Genomic DNA, 26,100 nt, shown 5'->3' on the forward strand with positions numbered 1-26,100 from the left:
GATTTTGATGAATATTGATGAAAAATGGTAAATAGTAAAACTATCGATGAGTAGTGTCACACACAATGATTCTAGGCTAAATATGATTGCCTTCATCCAATTTTAACATTGTGTGCAAGCAATGACTCACTTAGTTCAGCTATTCAAGAACAGTACACCAAAGGGTGCCAATGAAAAACTGAAAAGTCTGGTATTTCTAAAAACAAACTGCACATTTAAAATTGCAGGCAACTGCACTATTCATCAAATCTCTTGAAAATTTGGTTCATATCATTATATATTTTAATGCATACAAATTTTGAATAAGCATTGTAACAGAAAGACAGTTGATATCAAAACTAAGAAAGCATTGCTTTGCACACAGTCTCTGATTTGATACACAATCCACACGGAGAAAGCAGGGTGCATTGTGGGCCGAACCCTCCCTAGTTACCATGGTTACCTTCTTATGATCATGATGGTCCTTGCCATGAGGCTCATGGTCCTATGATGAACAGGGACAATGTTATACAACACAGGCAAAAGCAGGGTTCAATGTTATACAACACGTTTATGTTCAACAGCAGGGTTCAATGTTATACAACACGTTTATGTTCAACAGCAGGGTTCGAAGATATAGAACACATTAAAGTGCAACAGCATGGTTCAATGATTTACAACATGGAGCAATGATATACAAGACGCTATGTGCCACAACATGGAGCAATGATATACAAGACTCTATGTGCCACAACATGGAGCAATGATATACAAGACTCTATGTGCCACAACAGGGTACAGTGACACTAGATGTCCATGTGCCAGAACCTTGTAGTGCTATACAACTCATTTATGCAAAAACATAGTATCCATGTCATACATCATCCTCATGTGCCAATACATGGTACCAATGCCATACAACTTGTAAATGTGCCACAACATTGTACCAATGTTATACAACATGATCATGTGCCACAGCATGGTACCAATGTTATATCACACAAGCATGTGCCACAACATTGTACCAATGTTATACAACATGTTCATGTGCCACAATATGGTACCAATGTTATACGACACAGCCATGTGCCACAACATGGTACCCATGCTATATCAAACAGGGCTGTGGCACCAATGTTATAAAACATGTCAATGTGCCACAACATGGTACCAATGTTATATCACACAAGCATGTGCCACAACATGGTACCAATGTTACACAACATGTCATGTGCCACAACATGTTACCAATGTTATACAACATGTCAATGTGCCACAACATGTTACCAATGTTATATCACACAAGCATGTGCCACAACATGGTACCAATGTTATATCACACAAGCATGTGCCACAACATGGTACCAATGTTACACAACATGTCAATGTGCCACAACATGTTACCAATGTTATACAACATGTCAATGTGCCACAACATGTTACCAATGTTATATCACACAAGCATGTGCCACAACATGGTACCAATGTTATACAACATAAGCATGTGCCACAACATGGTACCAATGTTAAACAACATCATGAGTTACTTATTTTATATGACACAAAATGCCATAGCATGTCATAAGTGACAACATGTTACCTTTGAAGGTTTTGATGTTTGTATCCATCAAAATGAAATAAAGGTGTATTTTTTGTCCAAAAGAAACACCTACATGAGCTGCAATTGAATTGAAAACACAGCCCTGTTCTTTTCTATTGTATTAGTTCCAGACCTTTTCTATACTTATGAAGACATGCATACAAAAATAAAAATAAATTTAAATTATGTTGCAGAAAAAAATATTTGAAAGATTTAACTAATTTCTACATTGAAGCAGTTATACAGTGTTTTTTAATGTTTGTCTATATACATGTGGGTTTTTCTGTAAAGATGTAAACAAATAAAGTGTTTAAATTGCCTGAATTCAAAAATAACACATCAAAATTTAACTACAGCTATCACAAATGTGATTAGCTCAACCCCCAGGCACTGTCTGGTCAGAGGAATGGTCAAATGTGATGCAAGATTGTTCAGACCATTTTTTTGACTTAGTCAAGGGCCATAACTATTGTAAGACAGAGTGCATTTTAACAGAAATAGTATGTGCACAACTACCACTGCTGAACAACATATCTATGAAGTTGCATGTGTGTAGGCACATTACCGTTGAAGCTACATGTGACACCATTGCTTTAAGACCATTTTATACCAAGTCAAGGGCCTTAAGTCTTACTAGATCAAGTGAAATGTGACAGAGATGGCAGGTGAACAACATCCCATGCTGACCAACATACCTACAAAGTTTCATGACTCTGTATGCAAATCATTTGGTGCTACAATGTCATGCAAACAAAAAAAATCACACCATGTTTTTACTAAGTCAAGTGCCATAACTCTTTTTTAGCCAGAGTGAAATGTGTTGAAATGGCAAATGCAAAGCATCCCATGCCAACCAACATATCTATGAAATTTCAGTGCATTGGTGCAAGACTTTCGGAGGTACATGCTACACAAGAATGTAACATGAAATGATATGATGTGACATAGCACAACAAATGCAGCTCCTATATAAAACCCAGATATATCTATCAAGGCGTATTAATAATTTCAAAATGAAAAAATATTGATGTGAATATGTATAAGCAAAAAGGAGGGGCCTTTGAATATAATAAATGTGGCACTATACTAATAATATCTTAGTACTAAAATCTTGAACCTAAGAAGCACTAAAAGTACAACAATAATTATAAATTTTCATCTATAACGTGTGCATGATCTACAGTTACCTCCGGAGACGGCGGTATCTGGGAGAAGGTGACATGAGGACTCTGAGTCTGCAGTCACCGAACATAACAAACATAACACTGTATATACACACACCTACGTACAAACATACAGACAGCTAAAAGCCCTCTTATCACTGAGCGTTAGAGCAAATAATTTAATATTTACATACAATCGGCCTCCCCTCAACAATCACATGACATATATATAATTGTACTATCAGTAAGTCAGTTAAACTGTAATATTCAAAATTTCTAAAAATAAAAATCCCAATTTGAGATGACGATTATACTAGTAACTTTAATAATCTTTAAACTTTCAAATAAATCCAAATCCACCAGTTTTACTTTTTGTTTCAAAGTAGTTTTATTAATTATCATAAATAAAATAAAAATTAAAAGCAGAAATACAATACGCTCAGTGATAAGTAAGGGCAACAAACAGACAATAGAACATACGCAACAAATACTTTGGCACCTCACACACTTTCCCACGATGGGCACAGTATCGTTACACATAATGCAGTTAGGTCATAACACCCATATCTTGTTTCTGTTCACTTCTAATAGAGAAGAATGATGTATAGTGCTCACAAGTAATTTCTTATGCATATGAATGATGATGAGATAAGAGAAAAAAAGTGTTGTACATAATGATACATGATGTTTGTTCAGGAAAGAGTGGCTAAGAACAACATAGATGAAAATATACATAAGGGATATGATGGTCGAAATTAGAAGTCAACACATATTGTCGAGACATGATGGATATGATGGTCGAATTGAGAAGTGTACACATATAGTCAATACATGTAGGATACGATGGTCAAATGTAAAAGTGTACACATAAAGTCAACACATGAAGGATATGATGGCCTAAATTAGAAGTGGACACATATAGTAAACACATGAAGGATACGATGGTCAAAAGTAAAAGTGTACACATATAGTAAACACATGAAGGATACGATGGTCAAAAGTAAAAGTGTACACATATAGTCTACACATGAGGGATATGATGGTTGAAATAAGAAGTGTACACATATAGTCAACACATGTAGGATATGACGGCCAAAATTAGAAGTGTACTCATATAGTCAACACATGAAGGATATGATGGTCAAAATTATAAGTGGACACATATAGTCAATACATGAAGAATATGATGGTCAAAATTAGAAGTGTACACATATAGTCAATACATGAAGGATACGATGGTCAAAGTTAGAAGTGTACACATATAGTCAATACATGAAGGATACGATGGTCAAAATTAGAAGTGTACACATATAGTCAACACATGAAGGATATGATGGTCAAAATTATAAGTGTACACATATAGTCAATACATGAAGGACACGATGGCCAAAATGAGAAGTGTACACATATAGTCAATACATGAAGGATATGATGGCCAACATTAGAAGTGTACACATATAGTCAATACATGAAGGACATGATGGCCAAAATGAGAAGTGTACACATATAGTCAATACATGAAGGATATGATGGCCAAAATTAGAAGTGTACACATATAGTCAATACATGAAGGATATGATGGCCAAAATTAGAAGTGTACACATATAGTCAATACATGAAGGATATGATGGCCAAAATTAAAAGTGTACACATATAGTCAATACATGAAGGATATGATGGCCAACATTAGAAGTGTACACATATAGTCAATACATGAAGGATATGATGGCCAAAATTAGAAGTGTACACATATAGTCAATACATGAAGGATATGATGGCCAAAATTAGAAGTGTACACATATAGTCAACACAGGAAAGATATGATGGTCAAAATTAGAATGGATACACATACATTCAACAATAAAGGAAATGATGGCCAAAGTGAGAAGTGTACACATATAGTCAATACATGAAGGATATGATCGTCATAAGTAGACAGTGTATGCAGAGGTTCTGTATAACATAACGAGGTCAGACAATCTCAGATGGTGATAACAAAAACATTTTAGAAGAATTATGGGTCAACTCTTAGACTAATGATGACAGATCTGAAGAATAGCTGTGACTGTGATGGTAATTGATAGAGGTGTTATTGTATTCAGTTGTTTTTTTCAGTGACATTAACTGTAATTTGTGCACATACAGGAAGTGACATCAGAGTTTACAGGAAATGACATCACTGCTACAAACCTCAACATCATGTGGAAGTGCTACACTATTGGATCTCTGCAAACAAGTAGGTCAAATGGAAAGAAGCACTCAAAATGAACAAATTCAGAAATAAAATATTTTCAGGTGACCAATTGCAATGTGATTTTGCAGCCTAGAATGGCAGAAGAGAGAACAGCCCTACCAATGTGTTATAAATGAATATATATGATAATAATTTCTGTTATAATGCAATATCAAAATTAACATTAAAAAGTTGTTTCAATTAATGGTTAATTAATTGAATAAGTGAATAATTGAAAGCAGTCTCCTTTTTAGAATGTAATACTCCATTTGATATAATCATATCTAACATAAACTTATGAATATAAAGCATTAAGCAAAGTATTGTGCCCCTGTATAAAGATTTCAAGAAATAAAGAGACTTGCACTCCCCAAATTTCACATCCATATTACATACCCTAGGCTCTTCCACCATTTGACGGGAATGCTTAGTGATAAATTTAAGGAACTTAAAGTATTACCCATGGAGTTATATGCACACAAATATATTTAATTTATATTCTTATTAGATTTTGTCGCAAGAATTTAGTTTAATATATGGGAGAAAAAAAACATAACAAGTTACAGAGTATATATGTTAGAAAACGTGTTATATACTTTTTAACGATGGAAACAAATGGTCGGGTTTGAACATACTAGATTGTAATGCAACAGAATTTAAATATTTCACAAAGATTGCATATGACGGTGCGTGGACATTGACCTACCCTCGTTTCATCTTGTCTCGAATGACTCTACGAAAAACAAACACAATTTTCTTATTGTTTCTTTAAAGTCGATGAAAACTTAATAAAATAAAATTAATCATTGGTTTAATAAGATATAAATATATATTTTATATGGTATAGAAATAAAAATCAGTTTTGTTTGAATATTTGTCATAATCATTGTTTAAGTCAGATAATGATGAGGAATTTTTAATATTTGCTATATTGATTACACTGAACTCAACATAACAACGAAATATATATAGTAATTATATTTACAAAATCTGCCATAGAAGATATACATTGTAGTAGAATAATACCATATATCTAAATTCAACAAACTCGGGATAATACACAGTTATGATCAGGTCATATTATATAAAAGAAAACTTTTTCAATAAAAATGTTAGCAAATTTTCACGTGGCTTAATATTCCCCATTCGACAAATTTCGTAAAAAAATAATTAATAAAATTAAAAGAAAGAGAACAAAACTTTGGAATAGTAACATAAATTTCTAAGAGAACAAAACTGTGGAATAGTAACATAAATTTCTAAGAGAACAAAACTTTGGAATAGTAACAAAGTTCTAAATTCTGCAATTCACTAACATTTCTTGTCAACAAATCTAACGGGGTCACTCAAAATACATACTCGTGAAGCTTGGTGGGGTAGCTGCCATGCAGACACAAAAAACATGTACAATACCATTAGTATAAGACAACATGCACTAAACAATCTAGCACTCTATTATACTCTAAATATTTATCAATGCTTTTAACATCAACATTTTTCAGAGTAAGTCATGCAGCCTAGTCAAATTCTTCTTTATTCACATCTACAATCAGGTAATATATGAAGATTTTTAAAACGAGTCGGAAAACCCAAAGTTGTCTCGATAATATTATATGCATATTTATACACATGCCATTAAAAGTTCAGGAATTATTATCATTAAACCTTTGGAGTGAATTACATGAATTTCAGTTACCATGAATTCCTATATACCTGCAATTATCACTGATCTCTTTCAATAAAGGGAAACTATCTAAAAACCCTCTAATGACTAACTTATTAATAAGGGAGGTAACCTACCCCTTTCTTGACATCCTTGTCTTTTTTGTCATCTTTATCCTTGCCTCCTTTTTTCGGCCCCGGGGACGCGGTACTCCGGTTCAGAATATTGTTTGCAATTCTCGCAGCCTCCTCACCAACTCCGCGCCTCTTTGTCTAAAAGGGAAGAACAGTGTGCATGTATATTAAATTAATATGAAGTTAAAATGAAATGTCCTAAAAAAACATTGAGATCTATAAGAAGAACATATTTAGAACACTTTCACCCATCAAATGATTTTGTTTCTTTGTATCATCTGTATCAATACATATATTTATCTAGGCTTGGACATTGAAAAAAAATAAAGCTAATAGTTTTAATAATAATTTGAAAAAGGCCACAAAATTTTGCTGAAAAATGTTTGTAACAAAATGCTGTTCAGATGAAAATCGGCCAGTTGCTGTCTGTTTATAAAAGTAAGTAAAATAACTCAATTTCAACACAATTTAAAACTGTAAACGTAACTTATGTTACCAACAAAGGAAGAGAATTTATTATTTTGCAAGTTACAAATATTTACCTTCTCAAACAAAGCCTGATCAGTGTAAGAGTTGATTTTGTATGCTCCTCGGATTCTTTTAACTGAAAATAGATAAAAACAGAGACTATAAATAATGAATACAAAATCATGGTGATCCGGGCTGATATTCACTACTGTCTGAGATCATCTGAGTCTGAGACTTAAGACTTTGAAAAGCAAAATTTAAATTTTTTTATAATAGAAAATATTATGAAACAGCTTACAATCATAGTAAAGTGAGTGAATTTAGCACAATGCTGAAAGCACTGAACTGCTTAAATTATTTCTGGGCTATGATTTCTACAGAGCAGTGCTTGTAGAAAAAAAATTGATGCCAACCACAACAGAAAGAATTTGGGCTTGTTCGGCCAAAAGTTTAACTTTGATGAGTGTCATACCATATGCATATGATATGGGTTTTTTAATAAACTACAACAACAAAGTAAGTTTACCTCCTGGGTAGAGCAAGGGGGCCAGGTTAACGTAGGCCACACCATGGAAACTTACAGAACCATCGTCATCCTGCAAAACAGCATCAACATCATAAACCTCTCATATAGTAAAAGATCTACTTCACACAGGTGGGTAACAATTTAATTTATATTTCACAAGTACTCCAATGCATACAAGGAGCACATGTCACAAACCTGTGCAGTAATATTAAAATTAGACGCTAAAATCGAGATTATGTCCGTAATTGGTAATTCATCAGCATCTTTTGTAAAAGATTTAAATGAATCTAATTCAATGTGTGTCTCAGGTCTTTTACTTTTTTCCCCTGGTTTAACAATTCTGAATACCATATTTGTCCTGATAAATCCTCCTTCACGTGTCACTCTGTAGAACTGAAAATCTTGTGGAAACTTTTTATTTAAAACTGGTGGTGTTTAACCTACGAAAGTCAATAGGGTTTATGTTTTCACTGAAACAAAATGGCCGACTGCCAAGATTGTTTTACAGCAACTTTTTTTAAGTTTTGAATCAGGATAAAGATAATTAAGGGCACAGAATCTATGCAATTGCTGAAGAAAAAAACAAACTACGCATCTTGAAAACGTTTGCCTAAAAAGGACAAAAACGGTATTCAAATTAGGATGACTATAGAGTTATGTCAATATCAAGAAAAAATCTTATCTTGTTAATGATTTTAGCAATGCCCTTTCTTTGAAACTTCAGTACAATATAATGGAAAAAGGAACTTAAAAACCAATGGACATGCATTCATGCAATTTTTTGTTACTTTAAGTCAACCAAAAATTAATATAACAGTTTGTGAAATAGTATATAATTATATATTGGTGAAAACAAGCTGACACATTGGTTAAATATTTATGATGAGAATAAAATAGTTACATGATTCTCTTCTATCTGATCCCATTCCAATAATGTGTGATAAGGAAATACAAACAAAAGTCTCTGGGAACAAAAATGATAAAAGTTCTCTATTCCACATCTAATAAAGGAAACTTCAATGTATATGTCCACTATTGAAAATTCACAATGAATCATTGCAGAAACAAAGTTGCTATTACATTCAACTTCTTAAAGACAAATATTTTGTATTTCACTGATTTCAAATTAAATATGTAATTTTCATTAATAAATTTTTACTCTCAGTCTGGTAATTTCTGGAAATGTGAGTGAATTATTACACATATTTTTTTCGCCCTTAAAATAATAAGAAATAAAAATTACTTTGAGACACACTAAACCAGAAATCCATGAAGAAATTCACATCTTTAAATGATTTATAATTACTACACAAGTACAGTGAAGACATGTGAAAATATGATAATAGCATCATATACAGTGTGGAACTGAGCCTGCCAACAATTAGAAGTTATTTTTTCTCGGCAAGGCAGGATGTATAGAGTACACTTACAGCCATCGTCGGATAACCCTGATACACTTCTGTGCTATGCTCCAATTTTTGGCGATTTGGCCAAGAAAATCTTGTAATCATGAATAATTAATGAGGCAGTTTCAATTGCAGAAATATGCAAAGACACTCATACTCATGTAACTTCACAAAGAAAAAGTATTCTGCCAAAAGCTTGATTTGAACTCACCAGATCATCACATATTTCAAAACAACCACTAAGACCACTCACCTGTGGAGACAAGTGAACAGGGTTATTGAAGAATATTAAATTGTAGCACACAATTTCATTAGAGTAAAAGTTGTCTCCCCTACCTCATGCATATTCATTAAAACAAGATTTTGTCAGTCAATTTTCCCACAGTATGTATGAAGTGTAAGAGAAGTAGTACCATGGTTGCCGACATTATCACTTTCATCAAAGGTTGAGTTGGATTATACTCTATTTTCAGAGAATTAAGTGCATTTTGGTCCAATCTGATTGTTACACTGTGGGGAACTTGACCTTGGGTTACCTGGTCTTATTAAGAAATATAGGATCTAAAATAGGCTTGAATCATTGAAATAGGCCTGACCGTTGATTAGTATGTTGCTAATGCCTAAGCAGTTAATTAATGTCCAACGTTAATAAATTGATGCACTATTGGCAGAATCAGGGGGCTACAGTTTTTGCAAGTGTCTGAGTGCAAGCAGGGATTATACGCTGCACGTGCACAGCGAACTAGTCGTGCACTGACCTTCCCAGCGTGAACGGCACTCTGCAAACAACGATCCAAACATAAATCAAACAAACATTAAACGGGACAAAAATTAACGTAACGAAATATAAATGTGATACAATAATGCACAAGGTAAATGAAAGAATCATCATCACCAGGGGTCAAGAAAAAGATCATGATAAAAAATAATCCTCAAACTTCTGAAAAAAAAAAATTCTTCAAACTTCTGAAAAAAATAACCATATGACATAATCAAATAAATTATACACTTCAAATATATTAAAAAATTATCTAAATCTAAAGGAATGCATATTAATGTGTGTTGCAAAATTTGCCTACTTGGAGGCTATGCAGGGGTGCGTTTCATTTTCCGAATCATGATTGTTATGATTTACAATGGTAAAAAAAAACACAGTGATTATTGCAGTTTGATTTAATTAAAGGAAATAACTGAAAGATCATCACATGAAGAGATGATCTCAACTCTTCAGTTGGTAAACCTCTTGCCCACAGATATCTTACCCCTCGAATCATGGCAATTTCACATTCTGTCAATTTCTTATTTGCATGATTGTAAATCATACTTTTTATTCAATTAAAACATGGTGTAACCTGATCAGGATTTAGCAATCGTGAGTGAGATTGTTAATAAAAAAACGCACCCCAGGGTAGCTTGTTGCAGTTAGCCAACTTAAGCCTGAGAAACTATGCCAAGCAAGTGAAATGAAGAAATCAGGAATCAATTTAGTGTTTAGTATTTAGTTTGATTATGATTCAAGCATTAGGCATGTGTCTATTGACATAAATATATTTTTTCTAATGTTATATGCTGTGGCAAACTATGTTTCTTCCATATCATGAAGCTATCAAGAGTTTAAAGGTATTACATAGTAGATAAAATATAACAAATAAAATGGATCAAGAAAATGGCTAAATCAAAAAGCTGCTTGGCACAGACTAACAGTTAGCTTGAGACAGACTACTTCCTGAACTCAACACACAAGATTTCTACCCACTCAGTGTGCTATCAACTATTTGCAAGGAGCACAAACCTTTCGGTTCCCATTTCCCTAAGCATGAAAAATGTGAAAACTTCAAATCACATTTCCTTAAGCACAAACAAATGTGAAAAGTTCTAATTGGATTTCCCATCAACACAAAAATGTGAAAACTTCAAATCACATTTTCCTCATCACAAAAAAGTGACAAAATAAAATCACATTTTCCTCATCACAAAAATGTGAAAACTTCAAATCATGAAGTATTCTGTGAGCACATTTAGGACTACTATGTATCTTAAGCATAACATGTGAATGTAATATTCTGAGAGTGAAAATGTGAAAGCAATTCTAATTGTTGGCTTAAAGACACCCGTTGTAATATTTGAAAAAAAATATTTTTCGCAATACATTTAAGACATTGACTTTTACATGATACCATTACTTACTTCCACCATTAGCGATTCAATTGGCTTTCCAATAGAAAAATGGGTAAAAACAATCATAATTTTTAATATAAGGAAAGATATTCAAGGTACCTTTTTGCAAATGAAATGAGGGTGTAAAAATGTTTAAAATCAGTCTAAGAAAATGCTAGACAACTAGCTTTCAAAGAAAGTATACAGAATACAATGTGGGTATAAAGAAAATATATATTATGGGGTATCTTGCAAAGATAGTATACTGTATACATTAAAGGGTATCTTGCAAAGATAGTAAACTGTATACATTATAGGGTATCTTGCAACGATAGTAAAACTGTATATATTATGGGGTATCTTGCAAAGATAGTAAACTGTATACATTATGGGGTATCTTGCAAAGATAGTAAACTGTATACATTATGGGGTATCTTGCAAAGATAGTAAACTGTATACATTATGGAGTATCTTGCAAAGATAGTAAACTGTATATATTATGGGGTATCTTGCAAAGATAGTAAACTGTATACATTATGGGGTATCTTGCAAAAACAGTAAACTGTATACATTATGGGGTATCTTGCAAAGATAGTAAACTGTATACATTATGGAGTATCTTGCAAAGATATTATACTGTATATATTATGGGGTATCTTGCAAAGATAGTAAACTGTATACATTATAGGGTATCTTGCAAAGATAGTAAACTGTATACATTATAGGGTATCTTGCAAAGATAGTAAACTGTATACATTATGGGGTATCTTGCAAAGACAGTAAACTGTATACATTATGGGGTATCTTGCAAAGATAGTATACTGTATACATTATAGGGTATCTTGCAAAGATAGTATCTGTATACATTATAGGGTATCTTGCAAAGATAGTAATCTGTATACATTATAGGGTATCTTGCAAAGATAGTAAACTGTATACATTATGGGGTATCTTGCAAAGATAGTAAACTGTATACATTATGGGGTATCTTGCAAAGAAAATATACTGTACATATTATGGGGTATCTTGCAAAGAAATTATATAGCATACATTATGGGGTATCTTGCAAAGATAGTAAACTGTATACATTATGGGGTATCTTGCAAAGATAGTATACTGTATATATTATGGGGTATCTTGCAAAGATAGTAAACTGTATACATTATGGGGTATCTTGCAAAGATAGTAAACTGTATACATTATAGGGTATCTTGCAAAGATAGTAAACTGTATACATTATGGGGTATCTTGCAAAGACAGTAAACTGTATACATTATGGGGTATCTTGCAAAAAAAGTAAACTGTATACATTATGGAGTATCTTGCAAAGATAGTAAACTGCACATATTATGGGGTATCTTGCAAAGATAGTAAACTGTATACATTATGGAGTATCTTGCAAAGATAGTATACTGTATCTATTATGGGGTATCTTGCAAAGATAGTATACTGTATGCATTATGGGGTATCTTGCAAAGATAGTAAACTGTATACATTATAGGGTATCTTGCAAAGATAGTAATCTATACATTATAGGGTATTTTGCAAAGATAGTAAACTGTATACATTATAGGGTATTTTGCAAAGATAGTAAACTATACATTATAGGGTATTTTGCAAAGATAGTAAACTATACATTATAGGGTATTTTGCAAAGATAGTAAACTATACATTATAGGGTATTTTGCAAAGATAGTAAACTATACATTATAGGGTATTTTGCAAAGATAGTAAACTATACATTATAGGGTATTTTGCAAAGATAGTATACTGTATACTTTATATTGTATCTTGCAAAGACTTAAAGAAAACACATTATACATATGTATTGAATATTGTGAAACAATCATTGCAAGGTTTTATAAAAGAAAGGTGAATAAGCATCTATAGTTATCAAAAATGTATTATAAAAAGTGATGTCAAAGATCTTTTGTTAGAGAAATTATTTCCGTATATATATACATTGTCTGCAGTTGTACATCTATGAAACACAAAAGACAAACATATTTTACCACGCCTTTCTTTGTATCAGCATGATCATCACCCTTGTTCTAAATCACATATATTTACATGAAATACTTCAAACAACACATATCAATTACATATTTTTTAATCTAGTATCTTTAATCTTTAATCAAGTATGAAGTCTTATCATAAAAGAAACATGTTTTTTTAGGTGTAATATTTTGTATTTTAAAAAGAATTTGGACTTGTTTAAAAGTAAAGAATTTTTCAATAACATTTTTTAATAATCTACAAACTATTCAGATTAAAGTCATTGTTTGTTTGTTAAAAAATAAATATTATGGAAACTCTTAATCATTAAGGAGGATGGAGCAATATGGTTTTCTTAATCATTTAGAGTTTACCTAATATTTTCTGAATGACATAGATTTCAACGTGTTTTCGGAAAGCATCATTCCAAATTATGACATTATGTCTGATAAGTTAAGATCTGCAACTCTTAACAATTAAGCGCGGTATTTATTTGAAGGCGATAGGCATTTTCATTGACTGGAAATGTAGGTTATAATCTAAGTAAAAAATATGCAATTTCTTAATTTTAATTCAAGTACAACAATCAGTTGAGCACACTTACATACGAAAGGATACAGAATTTCATTGAAACATTTCTTTAATTTCTAATTTTCATGACATCATGGTGACTGTAGATTGGTACGTTAACCTTTGTTAGCAAAAGAATGATACAAAGACTGACTATCTACTGTTTAAACCTCAGCCCATTAAATAACGCATTTTACAGTACAAAAGTGATATACTCTTGCATTCTACAAGCAAAGCTATCTATCTAAACTCCCTCCTCACATGCATATACTATCTAGAGTGTTTGGACAAAATCAATCACAAATCATGCACTCTATTGTCCATTCTTCTGGGAAATATCAGTGTTTTCCATAGTATTTTTGTGCTGGGGGTCCTCAGATCCTCGACCTTATGGGGTACCTTTATGATATCTATACTAAACAAATGTTTGATTTGGGGGGCCAAGGGATGCACTGTAAGTTTGTAATAAGGGACCTTAACAATAAAGTTGAGTCTGGGACTCAGGTTTTCTGCATTGAGGAATTCCCAGTTATATATAAGCCAGTACCATTAGCAGAATTTGCCATCAATAATACTTGCAATGTTTTCATTCACTGAATTTCAACAAAGCTACCTTTATAAACTAAATGGTTAATAGAAAAATATACAATAATTTTTGGAGATTAGAAAATAAGTTGCTGCTTTATTTCTGCTTTTAAAATTGTTTCAGTCTCAAAGCAGCTGTATAGCATTTTATAAGCATTGCTCTCCCAAAATGCATTTATGACAAAGTCCTTCATGACAAGAAATTACATGTAAATACCTTAACACACCATTTTTATGCCACACTTTTAAAAATTATTTTGCAACAGATATGATTTATGTTTATTCCAATAAGACAGCAAGCTCATAAAAGGTAAACAACATGAATGCCTACCTTTTTCCCCTTGCCACTGGCAGGCTGGGGCAGCCTCATCACCTCCACCGGCCAGTAGCGGCACTTCGCTATCTTGTCTTGCAGGCTGAAATGTATTATAACCATTTTTGTTTTATTTTTATAAAAAAATTGAAAACAGAGGCCACAGTATTATCTTTAGCAGGTCGGCGCTGTGTCAACATTTGGAAAAGTCAAAACAAAATTAGCGAATATTGATTTAGTCATAGAAAGCCTACTGTGTCGATCTTCCGATGCAGTCAAAAATAAACAGTTACAACAATTTCTTCCTATACCTGGAACAGGCAATGTTATAAGCTGTCAAATTTTATAACCCATTGTCAAGGGTTACACACATGGTGAAACTTCTTCAAGAGCAACTCCATAAAACAAATTTATATTTCCTAACAAGTAGTGATGGGCCGATTAGCGGGTATAATCGATTAACGGCTAGAAAAGCCCAACCGATTCCAATAATCGATTTTGTTTTCTCCGAGTCGATAGCGGGTACGAATACTCACGGGTACGAATGAAGATTTCCGAATGGGAAATAACTCTGAAAGCGCAAAATGGCCACTCTAGCAGACGGCAATAGAGAGTCGGAGATATTTAATTTGCCACCGACGAAGGACAATTTGAATATGAACATCGCCATTTGTCGTCTTTGTAAAAAAACACCGGTTAGTTGAATCTTTTGAAATTTTCCGTAAAGTATTTTAATGTCAGGCTTCAGCATTATATTTTGGAACTCAAGAGCTGTGTTTGTGTAATCATCATTAATGTTTTGCTAATATATTGTCCCCACTTTAATAGAAAGAACGCGTGCCTATCCGAAAGTTTAAAGTATCCGAAATATCAGACATGATTAATGCTTAACGGTTAAAACCGAAGTATGGCGGCAAATGGTCAGCCAATGAAGCGTTAGTATTTCGTTGCAGTTATCCAATGAAAATTGATTTAACATCGTACAGTTAGGCACAACTGTCAATATTGCGGCGCCCATAGCGTCAAACATTAAGTTCGAAAGAAGTAGCAAAACTTTGATAGATTTTCGTATTTTATAACGGTATGTCAGATTGAATCTATCTGTCAACAAGGGACAAAAATGCTGTGACATTTCTATGTCCATTATTATGTAATATCGGTGGAAAGAACTTAGTTTTTTATGCAACTTGATTTTTTCAGTGACATTCAATGTACATGTTAAAGTGTAAAACAGTTTTTTATGTGAATAATGCTGTTGTTTGTACTAAATATCTAGAAAAAAATTATTATAAATAAGTTGTAAACTGTCTTTGTGTTTAAATTTGTTGTTTGTTTTAACCGGGATGTTTTTTTCATAAATAAAAAGTATCAAACTTGAGATGTAAGGGTGTAAAAAGAGCATGTATATAAAGCAGAAATAATACTATAATACCAGTCAGTTCTCACAAATGCCAGCTATGTATACACCAGATTGTAATTTAAGTTTTTTACTTTTTCAAAAGATCATTAGAATTTAAGTAAAACAGTCACTTTTAAGACATAAATATCTGAATAGAAAATTATGAAAATAAATAACATTTAACCGATTATTTTTCCGATATATCGCATCGGTTTGCTAACCGATTCCAACCGATAATCGGTTACAGTTCTCCAACCGATATCCCATCACTACTAACAAGTCGTTAAAACATATAGAATATGTATCTAACTTAATTTCTCTTGTGAAGCATAAGCTTCTCTTATGTGATACAATTGTATGAACTTTCCAGTCTTCATTTCGGATCAATAGCAAGTCTTCATGAATGAAAATAACTTTGACAAAAACAAACCATTAGCTATAAAACCGTAAATACAATTAAATTCTCTTCCTTAAAATTAAGTAGCAAAAGATTGTTTATCTGCAACATCTGCAACTGAATTTCAGCTCTTACCTCTTAATGGCGCTGCCCTCAAGGTAAGAGCGTCTCTCCGTGTTCCATGTGACCCGGTTCTTCTCCTGTTCTGCAATGGTGCGGTGTTCACGCTCTTCCTTACCGCGGAAATCCCCATCCTCATCATCGATGGTGTCATTTGCGATAAAACTGGAGAAAACAAGTGGAATATTTTAATTATAAAAAATCAGTCATAGCTTTTACTGATTAATAGAAACTTAACTTAACAGCATATCTAGTTATAAAACAAGTTACTTTTCCAGGATACTTCAAAAAATAATGTTATAAATGATATCACCTATTGAACAATTTTACTCAAAACTTGGAAAACCGTGATTATTTCGTAGAAATTGTTGGAGTTATGAAAAAGGCATTTAAGTAGTATATCTCATATACACTGGCAAATATATTGGACTGTGCTGGAAATTTGTTCATTACATTAAGAATCAAATTTCATTGTCAATTTTAAACAAATCATGTACAGTAAAACTGCGATCGCTCAAGTCATGGGTCCAAGCTAAAACCTCAAATGATCTGATGTTTCGAATGACCCAAGTTTCCTGTACGAGTGTTGTAATATAATAATGGAGCTCAATTTATGACAATGATTTAATTTTTTAATAAATTAAGATAATTAAAGCTGGTCAATTCAAAATAAAAGATGGCCATCCCAATAGACTTCAAAAACATTTTTGACTGTCAAAAATGTTATTAATGTGAAGGAGATGGGAAAAGGAGATTTGTTTTATGTATTGTTTTTTTGTTTTTGGCGTAAGAATTTTAGAAAGTAGTAAATTTATAATTCTGACTAAGACTAGGCATTTTCCAATTATAATTGGACATTTCCAGACCCATAAAAATAAGTGGGGGGGGGTGTGTGTGTTATTTCTGGCAACATATCAACAAATGAAATTGTGCTAAAACTTGAATTACTACTTGTCACTAGAATTAGGTTGTTGATCCCTTTTCCTGTTATAATCTCTAAAAAATTACTTTTGGGGCAGCTGATAATACTAGAAATGATCTTCAAAGAAAATTGAGTCAGTGCCATAAACACATTACAGGGAGAAACTACTCTGACGGTTTTTGACAATGATCAGAAGGAAAACAGAAATGCTTCTGTGTTCATAATGAATATATTGTCAATTGTGGGGTAAAAACAAAGTGATTTTGTGTATCTATTATGGAATACATGATATTAACCATACAACATTATTTTTTGAAGAACTCTCATATTCAATAAAAAAAAAATACTCTTGTAAACAGAGCATGCAAATACTTGCCTGTGAGCAGTCAAACTTTGAGGGGTCAAGTAACAAGAGCTGTCATAAGACAGCGCGCTCAACAACGCCGCTTTGACTTAGAAGTGAATACAATAACGATGTAATATGTGTCTGTCAAAAGCAATAAAACAATCAAATTGAAAAGTGAACAAGACTCACAATGTGACAAAACCAGGTTTTTAATGATTGGCAAAAGAGATCCAGTTTCAACTGTTTCTTCTATTTTTTGTAACAGTGACCTTGATCCTAAGGGCCCCAAACACAATCCCATGGAAGACCTCCATAAACTCTTCCTACATATCAAGTTTGGTCACAGTATGTCAACCATAACTGAAATAGTAATCTATTTTTAGTAACAGTGACCTTGACCCTAGGGGGCCAAAAGGCAATCCATGAAAGCTCTGCATAAACTTGTCCTATATACCAAGTTTGGTCACACTATGTCAACCCTTACTTAAGTTATTCAGTACTAACCATATTTCTATTTTGACCTTGACCTTGACCATAACTCTCGGAGCTAAAAACACAATCTCAGGAAAGGTCTCTATAAACTCTTCCTATATACCAAATTTGGTACCAATATGAAGACCCTTATTTAAATTATTCAATACCAACCCTTTTTCTATTCAAAGTAACCTTGACCTTGATCCTAGGGGCCTCAAACGCATTCCCATAAAAGGTCTCCATAAACTCTTTGCATATACCAAGTTTGGTCTCTTTATGTCAAAACATTCAAGGGCAATAATTTGTATTTAGGGCTAAAATGGAGTTATGTTCCTTGTTGTAAGATGGTCGTCAATAATTCTGTGAAGTATTAAGTGCATTGAATGAAGGGTATAGAAGTTTTTTATTAAAATCCCAACTTGCCATAAAACTTTAACCTGCCCTAAAACTTTAACCTAAGTCGATCAGGGGCCATAACTTAAGGATAATATGGAGTTATGTAACCTCATTGTGTGATGGTCCTGAACAATTGTGTAAAGTATTAAGTCAATTGAATGAAGGGTATAGAAGTTATCAATAAATATCCCAACCTGCCCTAAAACTTTAACCTAAGTTCCATAGTCAATCAGGGGCCATAATTTGTATAAAATATAATATGGAGTTATCTAACCTCATTATGTAATGGCCCTGAACAACTGTGTAAAGTACTAAGTCAATTGAATGAAGGGTATAGAAGTTTTTTATTAAAATCCCAACTTGCCCTAAAACTTTAACCTGCCCTAAAACTTTAACCTAAGTCGATCAGGGGCCATAACTTGTATTAAGGATAATATGGAGTTATGTAACCTCATTGTGTGATGGTCCTGAACAACTGTGTGAAGTATTAAGTTAATTGAACGAATGGTACAGAAGTTATTAATAAATATCCCAACCTGCCCTAAAACTTTTAACCTAAGTTCCATAGTCAATCAGGGGCCATAATTTGTATAAAGGATAATATTGAGTTATCTAACCTCATTATGTGATGGCCCTGAACAACTGTGTGAAGTATTAAGTCAATTGAATTCAATGGACTTATAAGTGAAAATCCCAACTTGCCCAAAAACTTTAACTGGACGCCGACGCTAGGGCAAGTAGTATAACCCTCCTTATTCTTCGAATTGTCGAGCTAAAAATTTATAAAATCCCACCAAAATAGACATTTATTAATATCTAATCTAGTCCTTAATGAACTCTGCTGTACATGCAACATGTTGCCTGGCAATTTGCTCTTATTTACAACACTGTAACAATTTCTGCTGTCGACTTACTGGTCTGGTATGAAAACAGCATTTCCCTGGGCTGTGGCTGGGATGGCCCATTTCTTCTGTTTGTTTGGGGGCTCCTTGTCAACTCCAGGCTTTAGCCCACCATTTGCAAACACAATGGGGACCTCCTTCTGCAATGGTAAACATACTTTAAAATCATTCTTCAGCAAGTAAGTAAGCAAGTAAGAAAGTAAGTTATTAACATATTTCCAGTTTGAGCACTTACTTCTCACCAAGGTGTCTCAGATTCCATTCCTGTTTGTGGTCAACAAGAAGCTTGGTTTTCTATAGGTACTAAGGTTTCTCCCACAACACAAGACCACAACCTCCAGTATCATTGTGCCAATGAGAGTGATTAATTAATATTAATTGTAAAATAAGTAAGGTACACCTTTTTTAACATGGTTAACATTTTAGGTATGGATACCAATTTCCAATATTGTGGAAAAAGTAAAAGACAACTTTCATCAAAATAAAGTTGAAAACAACCCAACAACACCCTGACTATAGAAAGAGATAATTTTAAGGTGACTTAGTGAGAACTTTTTGTATGTTTCTAAATATAGCACTCTTTACACATGTGTGATGAAACAAATACTTTTCACCACAAAAAAAAACATTCACAATAATTCCATTTCACAGAGAACAAGAAAAACATTTAGACTCCAAAAAATCAATATCAGTACATGTACAATGCACGAGCGTGACAAGCATACCTCAGAGGTCACGGGTAGAGGGAGGGCTGCAGCATAGGCATACTGTGTGCCCGTGACAGTCCAGGCCTCCGGAGGGGAATATAGGCTCTCTAGAGTGATTGTGACCAGGTTACTCTGGTTTGCCTGGCTCTCATCTACAAGCGGCTCATTTACTGACAACACCACATCAATCTCCGGCTGAAACATGAAAACTTCACTTGAATTATCATTTGAATTTATGTAATGTTGGGTAGTAAAATGTTTTTATTTTTTTCAGTGGTCTACATTCTATTGTGTAAACTACCCACTATGTGGATCAGGCACTGTTAATATTAAAAGTTTAAATTAGGGTTTATACTTCTTAAAAGTATTTAAATACATATTTTCAAAGTATTTAAAACCCAATTGTATGCATCTTTTTTATATGTAATATTATATTATCATCAGGGCTTCTAAAATTTTGGAACCTCAATCGGTCCCGACCCGGCGAAAATCGGTCTGGACCCGGCGACAACCTCCCCCCCCCAAAAAAGAAAGACCTGTTCAAAAGTCAGATTACTTGTCACACATTTTTGTGACGTCTTTTCTGTCAATATATTTTCGCGATGTCGCAATTCCTGTGAGGGTTCTAGAGCCGCATATAGTCAATGATACAAGCTTAATTCAAATGAGATTCTCATCGAGTTCTGCGGCGTTTCTAATAAGAACGACTGCGATCGTAAATAACTGTGGCTGTCGGGAAGCGGTCAGACGACAAAAAGTGAAACAGTATTATGATTTATTTACTTAATGCATCTAAAGTGGGTCAACATTTAACTGATGCTCTTGAATAATAATATATATCTAGATTTATAATCGGGGCTTTAAGCTATAATTGTGATATCAACAATGATTTATTCATTACTGCGAATTAAAATGACGTAAGCAGCGCACTGAGCTTTCAAACTTTGTAGTTAATCAAGCGTGTCACTGTTGATATCCTAGGCTATGAATATGACTAGGTTCGGATTAACAATGACATATGCAATTTAAAAGAACAATTAAAATTTAACCGTTTGGTCATCAACAATCGGATAAATCATGTAATGATCGACAACGACATAGCATATTCATATTGCCATGTGAAAATATGGACCGATTTTAACACTTAATCATGATGGCTGCAAGCACACAATTAACACATAGTTTGTTTAATTGTGTCTTCTACGACCTACCAAAACATGTGATTGGACCGATTGCAAGTGTCTGCTAATTAACAGATAGGCTATAGAGTGATCAGTGTAGTGGAAAAAGCAGCTGGTCGCATTGTCACATGGTAACTAAGACACTTTTATGACCTATTGGGGGTAGTTTTGAATGTATGAATGACCCATGAATATTTGTGTATTACAGTTTCTGCAACTTTGACTAGCTTAGTCGTTTTAGACTGAAATGTTTAAAAAATGAGAAAATTTCGGACCAATTTTTTTAACACTTTTTGAAATTGAAATCGGTCTGGCTGGGTCAAAATCGGTCCAGACCGGCAAATTGCCAGTTTTTAGAAGCCCTGATTATCATAAAAAAACACTTTAAAACTACTGAAACATTTTAAAACATTACTTTTAATTTTAAAAAAGATACATTTTTTATGCAAAATTGATAACAGTTATTATTGGGTGAAAATTTGAAAAATGCGATGAATTTTGCATACCCTCGGAGCATCAGCGGGAATGGACTCCAGGGGAGAGCCGGGCACAGGGTTTATTGTCAGTGTGTACTTCACCTTCGTTTCACCTGAAAATGTAAAAAAATGAATAATTGCTTTTAAAAAATGTTAAAGTATCAGCACTTAGTACTGGTTAAATTCCTGTGCTTTGGCACTTTATGAGGGCTGAGTTTTCATTTATCTCATATTTCTGGAAGGCTCTCCTGGAGCATTTGCTCAGATTTGGGTATATCCTAAAATTCTATTTGCCAACTTGTTTGGCTTTATACTGTTCAGGATAAACTAAAATAACAAACTTGCCTTGGAGAGCATTCAGGAAGCAAAACCAGTAGGCAAATAAGATAGGATTAACCAATTTCAGGTCATTTATTTCTTATTCATAATTTTCTGGAACCGACATTTATAATTATATAGTTTTTAGAACATGTATTCTACAAAGTAATATAGAACATATATTTTTCCTGATCACAACCTGCAAAATTCTTTTAAAAAATTAAGTTGCGGGTGATTTTTATTTTCCGCAAGGAGACTGGGGGATGGATCGAAATTCTGGGTGTGTTTTTCCCTTAAAGTAATTCATCAGCTGTGGTCCACTGATGACCAATAATGACTTAACAGAGGATTTGGGTAATTTAAGGACATCCAAATTTTTATTTTGGGGCTCCCAGGGATTCACAGTATGTTGAAAAACTGTATCAGGGAAATCCTTGCAGGGCATGTAATAATTTGTTAAAGAAACACGTGGTCTATCGGGACATGAATTTTCCTACCTTTCACGAGAGGCAACATATCCACTGTACACTGACCAAGAGAAATTGTCTTCTCTTCTTTCTGTTTCTTCTCTTTTGGCAGAACTTCAATCACTGTCACTGTAATAACAGCAAAAGATGCATGATTAATTTGAACTTATTTCTGCAAGAAATAGTATAAAACAGCATAGGAATGTTAATTACTATCACCTATAAAAATACAGACCCCTATATATAGACACCAATTCAGTGTAACACAAATGAAATGAGATAAAATAAATAAATATTAATTCTAAACATTGCAGAATTTGTGTTAGCTTGCTAAAGAGCAGGGAGCAGAGTACATATACATGTACATTGGACAAATAAAACAAATATTCAATAACAGTGAGAAAAAAACACCAAACAACTACTAGGGTAGATAATTGTACTTACAGACAACAGGTTTGTGAGCTATCTCATCCAGGGCTGTCGGATCATCATATGTGCAGCTCATGGTGGCATTGTAGTTGAACTCTGCCGGGGTATCTGCCATACAATCAACCTTTGGTGATTCTCCCAGGCTCTTCTCCCCAAACTCAACCTTGACAGTAGCATTAACTGCATCCGCCTTGGCACTAGATCCTTTCTAAATATTGATAAGGAATCATGGTATTTTTCCCTCATAAATGAATCTGTAACCTTTTGCTTGTAAATTAAGTTTATTTAAAAGGCATTTTGATTTTTTTAGACAATAAATATATATTCATCATAGGTATTTATCATAAATAGTTTCAGTTTGGGTACATTTATGAACACTAAAACATTTATCAAATATTTACATGAATCTTACCAAATTTCTTGCTCTCAATACTGTTATGGTGATTGTCTCCGGCGGGCGGATAACGGGTGGTTCACTGTCTCCCATGGTTGATGTACTGTATCTCAATCTTTTATTGATGTTTAATTAATACCTGTTGATAAAAGAATTTAAGTTTGATTTTAAACCAATTTGCACATTACTCATAATTTGATTCCTGTCTGTGTTTACCAAAGAATTTAAAAAAATGGTACCAGCAGTTCTCTTGCCAGGTGTTGGGTATAACACTTGGAGCTTAAGAATACAGGTAAATAGTATGTATCTGTAAGTAAGTGTGTTTACATTTTCTGTTGGTAAATAGCTCAACCAGGATATAGAAATATTTTCAAATCTCTGTTATAATGAAGAGGAACTGATCAGTAACTGGCGAGAAACCATCACTGAAGAGCTTGTGACCAACACAGTGTCTACAGGACGCTTCAGTCAGCAAAACTTGTAGCCTCTACCAAACCACATTCCATTAGCGAGATTTACATTTGAGGCAGCTATTTTATGTACAGTGTGTAATTTATGGTTTGATCATGGATCAAGTTGATGAGCCAGCTAATGCTTTAAGTACAAATGCAATTTAAAAAATGGTTTCTGCAGTCCCCTTCACTTAAAATGCTATGAATGAGTCTAAGATAAAGCCTTATAGCAAATTTAACCCACAAACTGGGAAATGGACTTGAACATATTTTATTGTCAATTCTTTTTGATGCCTCAAACACGACTAAACCATTTTATTTTAAAAAAAGCTTTCTACACAACAAAATCTGCCATTTGTGTCCATCTTCTGGTTATGTTCACTGTCCAAATCTCAAGATGAAAGAAAGAACAACAGGAAAACAGAAAAATAACTGTCCCAAATGCCAAATAGTGTCGCGAATTTATATGATAAAGTGTAAAATTGTTCACTTTTTCTTCTTTAACGAATACATTTCCCACTAACATTAATGAAATTGCTTAAACTATTTCTTAAATCAATACTTTGTTGCATTAAACGGAACAAATTATACCGAAACGCTGCAAAATAGTATTTGTTTACCTGTCAGGCTTTTCCACTAAGTTGTCATGGGAACTGCAGAACGCTTCCTGTAGGTTACAGCCCACTATTATAATTATTTATCTGGGTTTGGACGTCAAGGTCTCGATAAGTTTAAATATTAAGTTTATTTAAGAACTATGCAAATATTGGCATCAGTTTAAATAACAACTAACAAAAAGGCATAATCACATATTCCACTGATTTATATCATACAAAACGAAGGGCTGTCGCCACCCGATGCTCTATACTATTTTAGCTAGCTGGAAGGTTAAATATATTAGGTTCTACGGCACTGCAGTAAAATAACTACCATCTAAAGGGCCTAATGGTGTGTTATATGTCAATGCGATTTGTGTTTTCTAGGAAATTTTAAGTACTTTAAATTTTAGGATGGAGTTAGTGCGTTTATCTTTCATAAATGCCATGAATTTAAGAGTTATCACATTCATCTTGTCAATGATATGCACATGGATACTGTATGGCGTGGTTGTGCAGCAGTTATCAACAAGTTTATGTACATCGCTGATGACAAAGCAACCAAGGCTATTTAACATTAACTTCGTTTTATGTTCTTAAGAAAATAAATCTTACCTGAGTAGGCTGACAGTGTTTGCGCTGATGCTGCTGGCCCAGTATCTGCTGTACACCTAAAGCGGAAAGGTACCAAACTTCTCCGTGTACTTGTCACCGAATGACTTTATCGTACCTCTTAAGAGCTAGCGCTATTGTTCAGGCTTGATTCATTTGTTTACAAGTGATGTTGGTATCCGGTTGTCGCGTATTTGAAATTAATTTATCAGTTTCTGTATTATTTGTTTGCGTTATTGTCCATTGGAAGTTGCTCTGATGAGGCTCATACATTTAAATTTAATTATTATTGATAAATGATGGGGCAAGTGTAAGGTTATGGCCATCATAACTAGTTTAAGCCCCCATTAGGCTCGAGGTCCAGTTAACTCTTGTTTCACTGATTGTTCCAATGCGCTTATTCCATAATTTAACAGTAAATGTACATGGTGTTTGCATTTGTGTAAGTGTTTATGTATGTTTTTGTTGTTTTATTCGTATTTGTGTATGTGGTGTTAATATGTTTGTTTCTATAGTTCATTATCGTATGGGCTCTTCCCTTGTGCCCATAAACATGGTTTATTTTTGAATTTTCAACTAATGGGTAGGCTAGGTTGATAACAGGGTAAACAACCACGTCTGTCGCTCTTACATGTAGTTGCAGAATAAGCGATTAGTATTCAAACATATGCTGTAGCTCCCGACACATGGTTTTGCATGATACGGCCAGGTCTTCGCAAA

The 26,100-nt window shown here is 33.5% G+C and overlaps 1 protein-coding gene across 18 annotated transcripts in view; it reads right to left on the reverse strand.

Moving 5' to 3' along the window:
- LOC128208760 (cilia- and flagella-associated protein 70-like) overlaps positions 1-24,842 on the reverse strand; it is a 40,559-nt gene extending 15,717 nt beyond the window's left edge. For 5 of the 18 annotated variants that reach the window (XM_052912337.1, XM_052912336.1, XM_052912331.1 and 2 more), the window contains exons 1-16: positions 24,793-24,842; positions 23,739-23,859; positions 23,342-23,534; positions 22,928-23,026; positions 22,143-22,225; positions 20,474-20,650; positions 19,761-19,888; positions 16,724-16,873; positions 14,811-14,895; positions 13,342-13,380; positions 7,767-7,836; positions 7,315-7,376; positions 6,776-6,910; positions 5,682-5,708; positions 4,933-4,968; positions 443-484 (exon numbers count right to left, since the gene is read on the reverse strand). In XM_052912337.1, the coding sequence (XP_052768297.1) occupies positions 443-484; positions 4,933-4,968; positions 5,682-5,708; positions 6,776-6,910; positions 7,315-7,376; positions 7,767-7,836; positions 13,342-13,380; positions 14,811-14,895; positions 16,724-16,873; positions 19,761-19,888; positions 20,474-20,650; positions 22,143-22,225; positions 22,928-23,026; positions 23,342-23,534; positions 23,739-23,813 (1,401 nt within the window). In that variant the 5' untranslated portion in view covers positions 23,814-23,859; positions 24,793-24,842. Of the gene's footprint in view, positions 1-442; positions 485-2,766; positions 2,815-4,932; positions 4,969-5,371; positions 5,402-5,681; positions 5,709-6,775; positions 6,911-7,314; positions 7,377-7,766; positions 7,837-9,930; positions 9,952-10,964; positions 10,983-13,341; positions 13,381-14,810; positions 14,896-16,723; positions 16,874-19,760; positions 19,889-20,473; positions 20,651-22,142; positions 22,226-22,927; positions 23,027-23,341; positions 23,535-23,738; positions 23,860-24,792 lie in introns of all 18 variants that reach the window. The other 13 variants (XM_052912335.1, XM_052912332.1, XM_052912321.1 and 10 more) reach the window with 12 other exon arrangements.
- Between the last annotated feature and the right edge of the window lie 1,258 nt (positions 24,843-26,100).

The sequence above is a fragment of the Mya arenaria genome, chromosome 11, assembly GCF_026914265.1.
Source record: "Mya arenaria isolate MELC-2E11 chromosome 11, ASM2691426v1".
NCBI classification, from domain to species: domain Eukaryota; kingdom Metazoa; phylum Mollusca; class Bivalvia; order Myida; family Myidae; genus Mya; species Mya arenaria.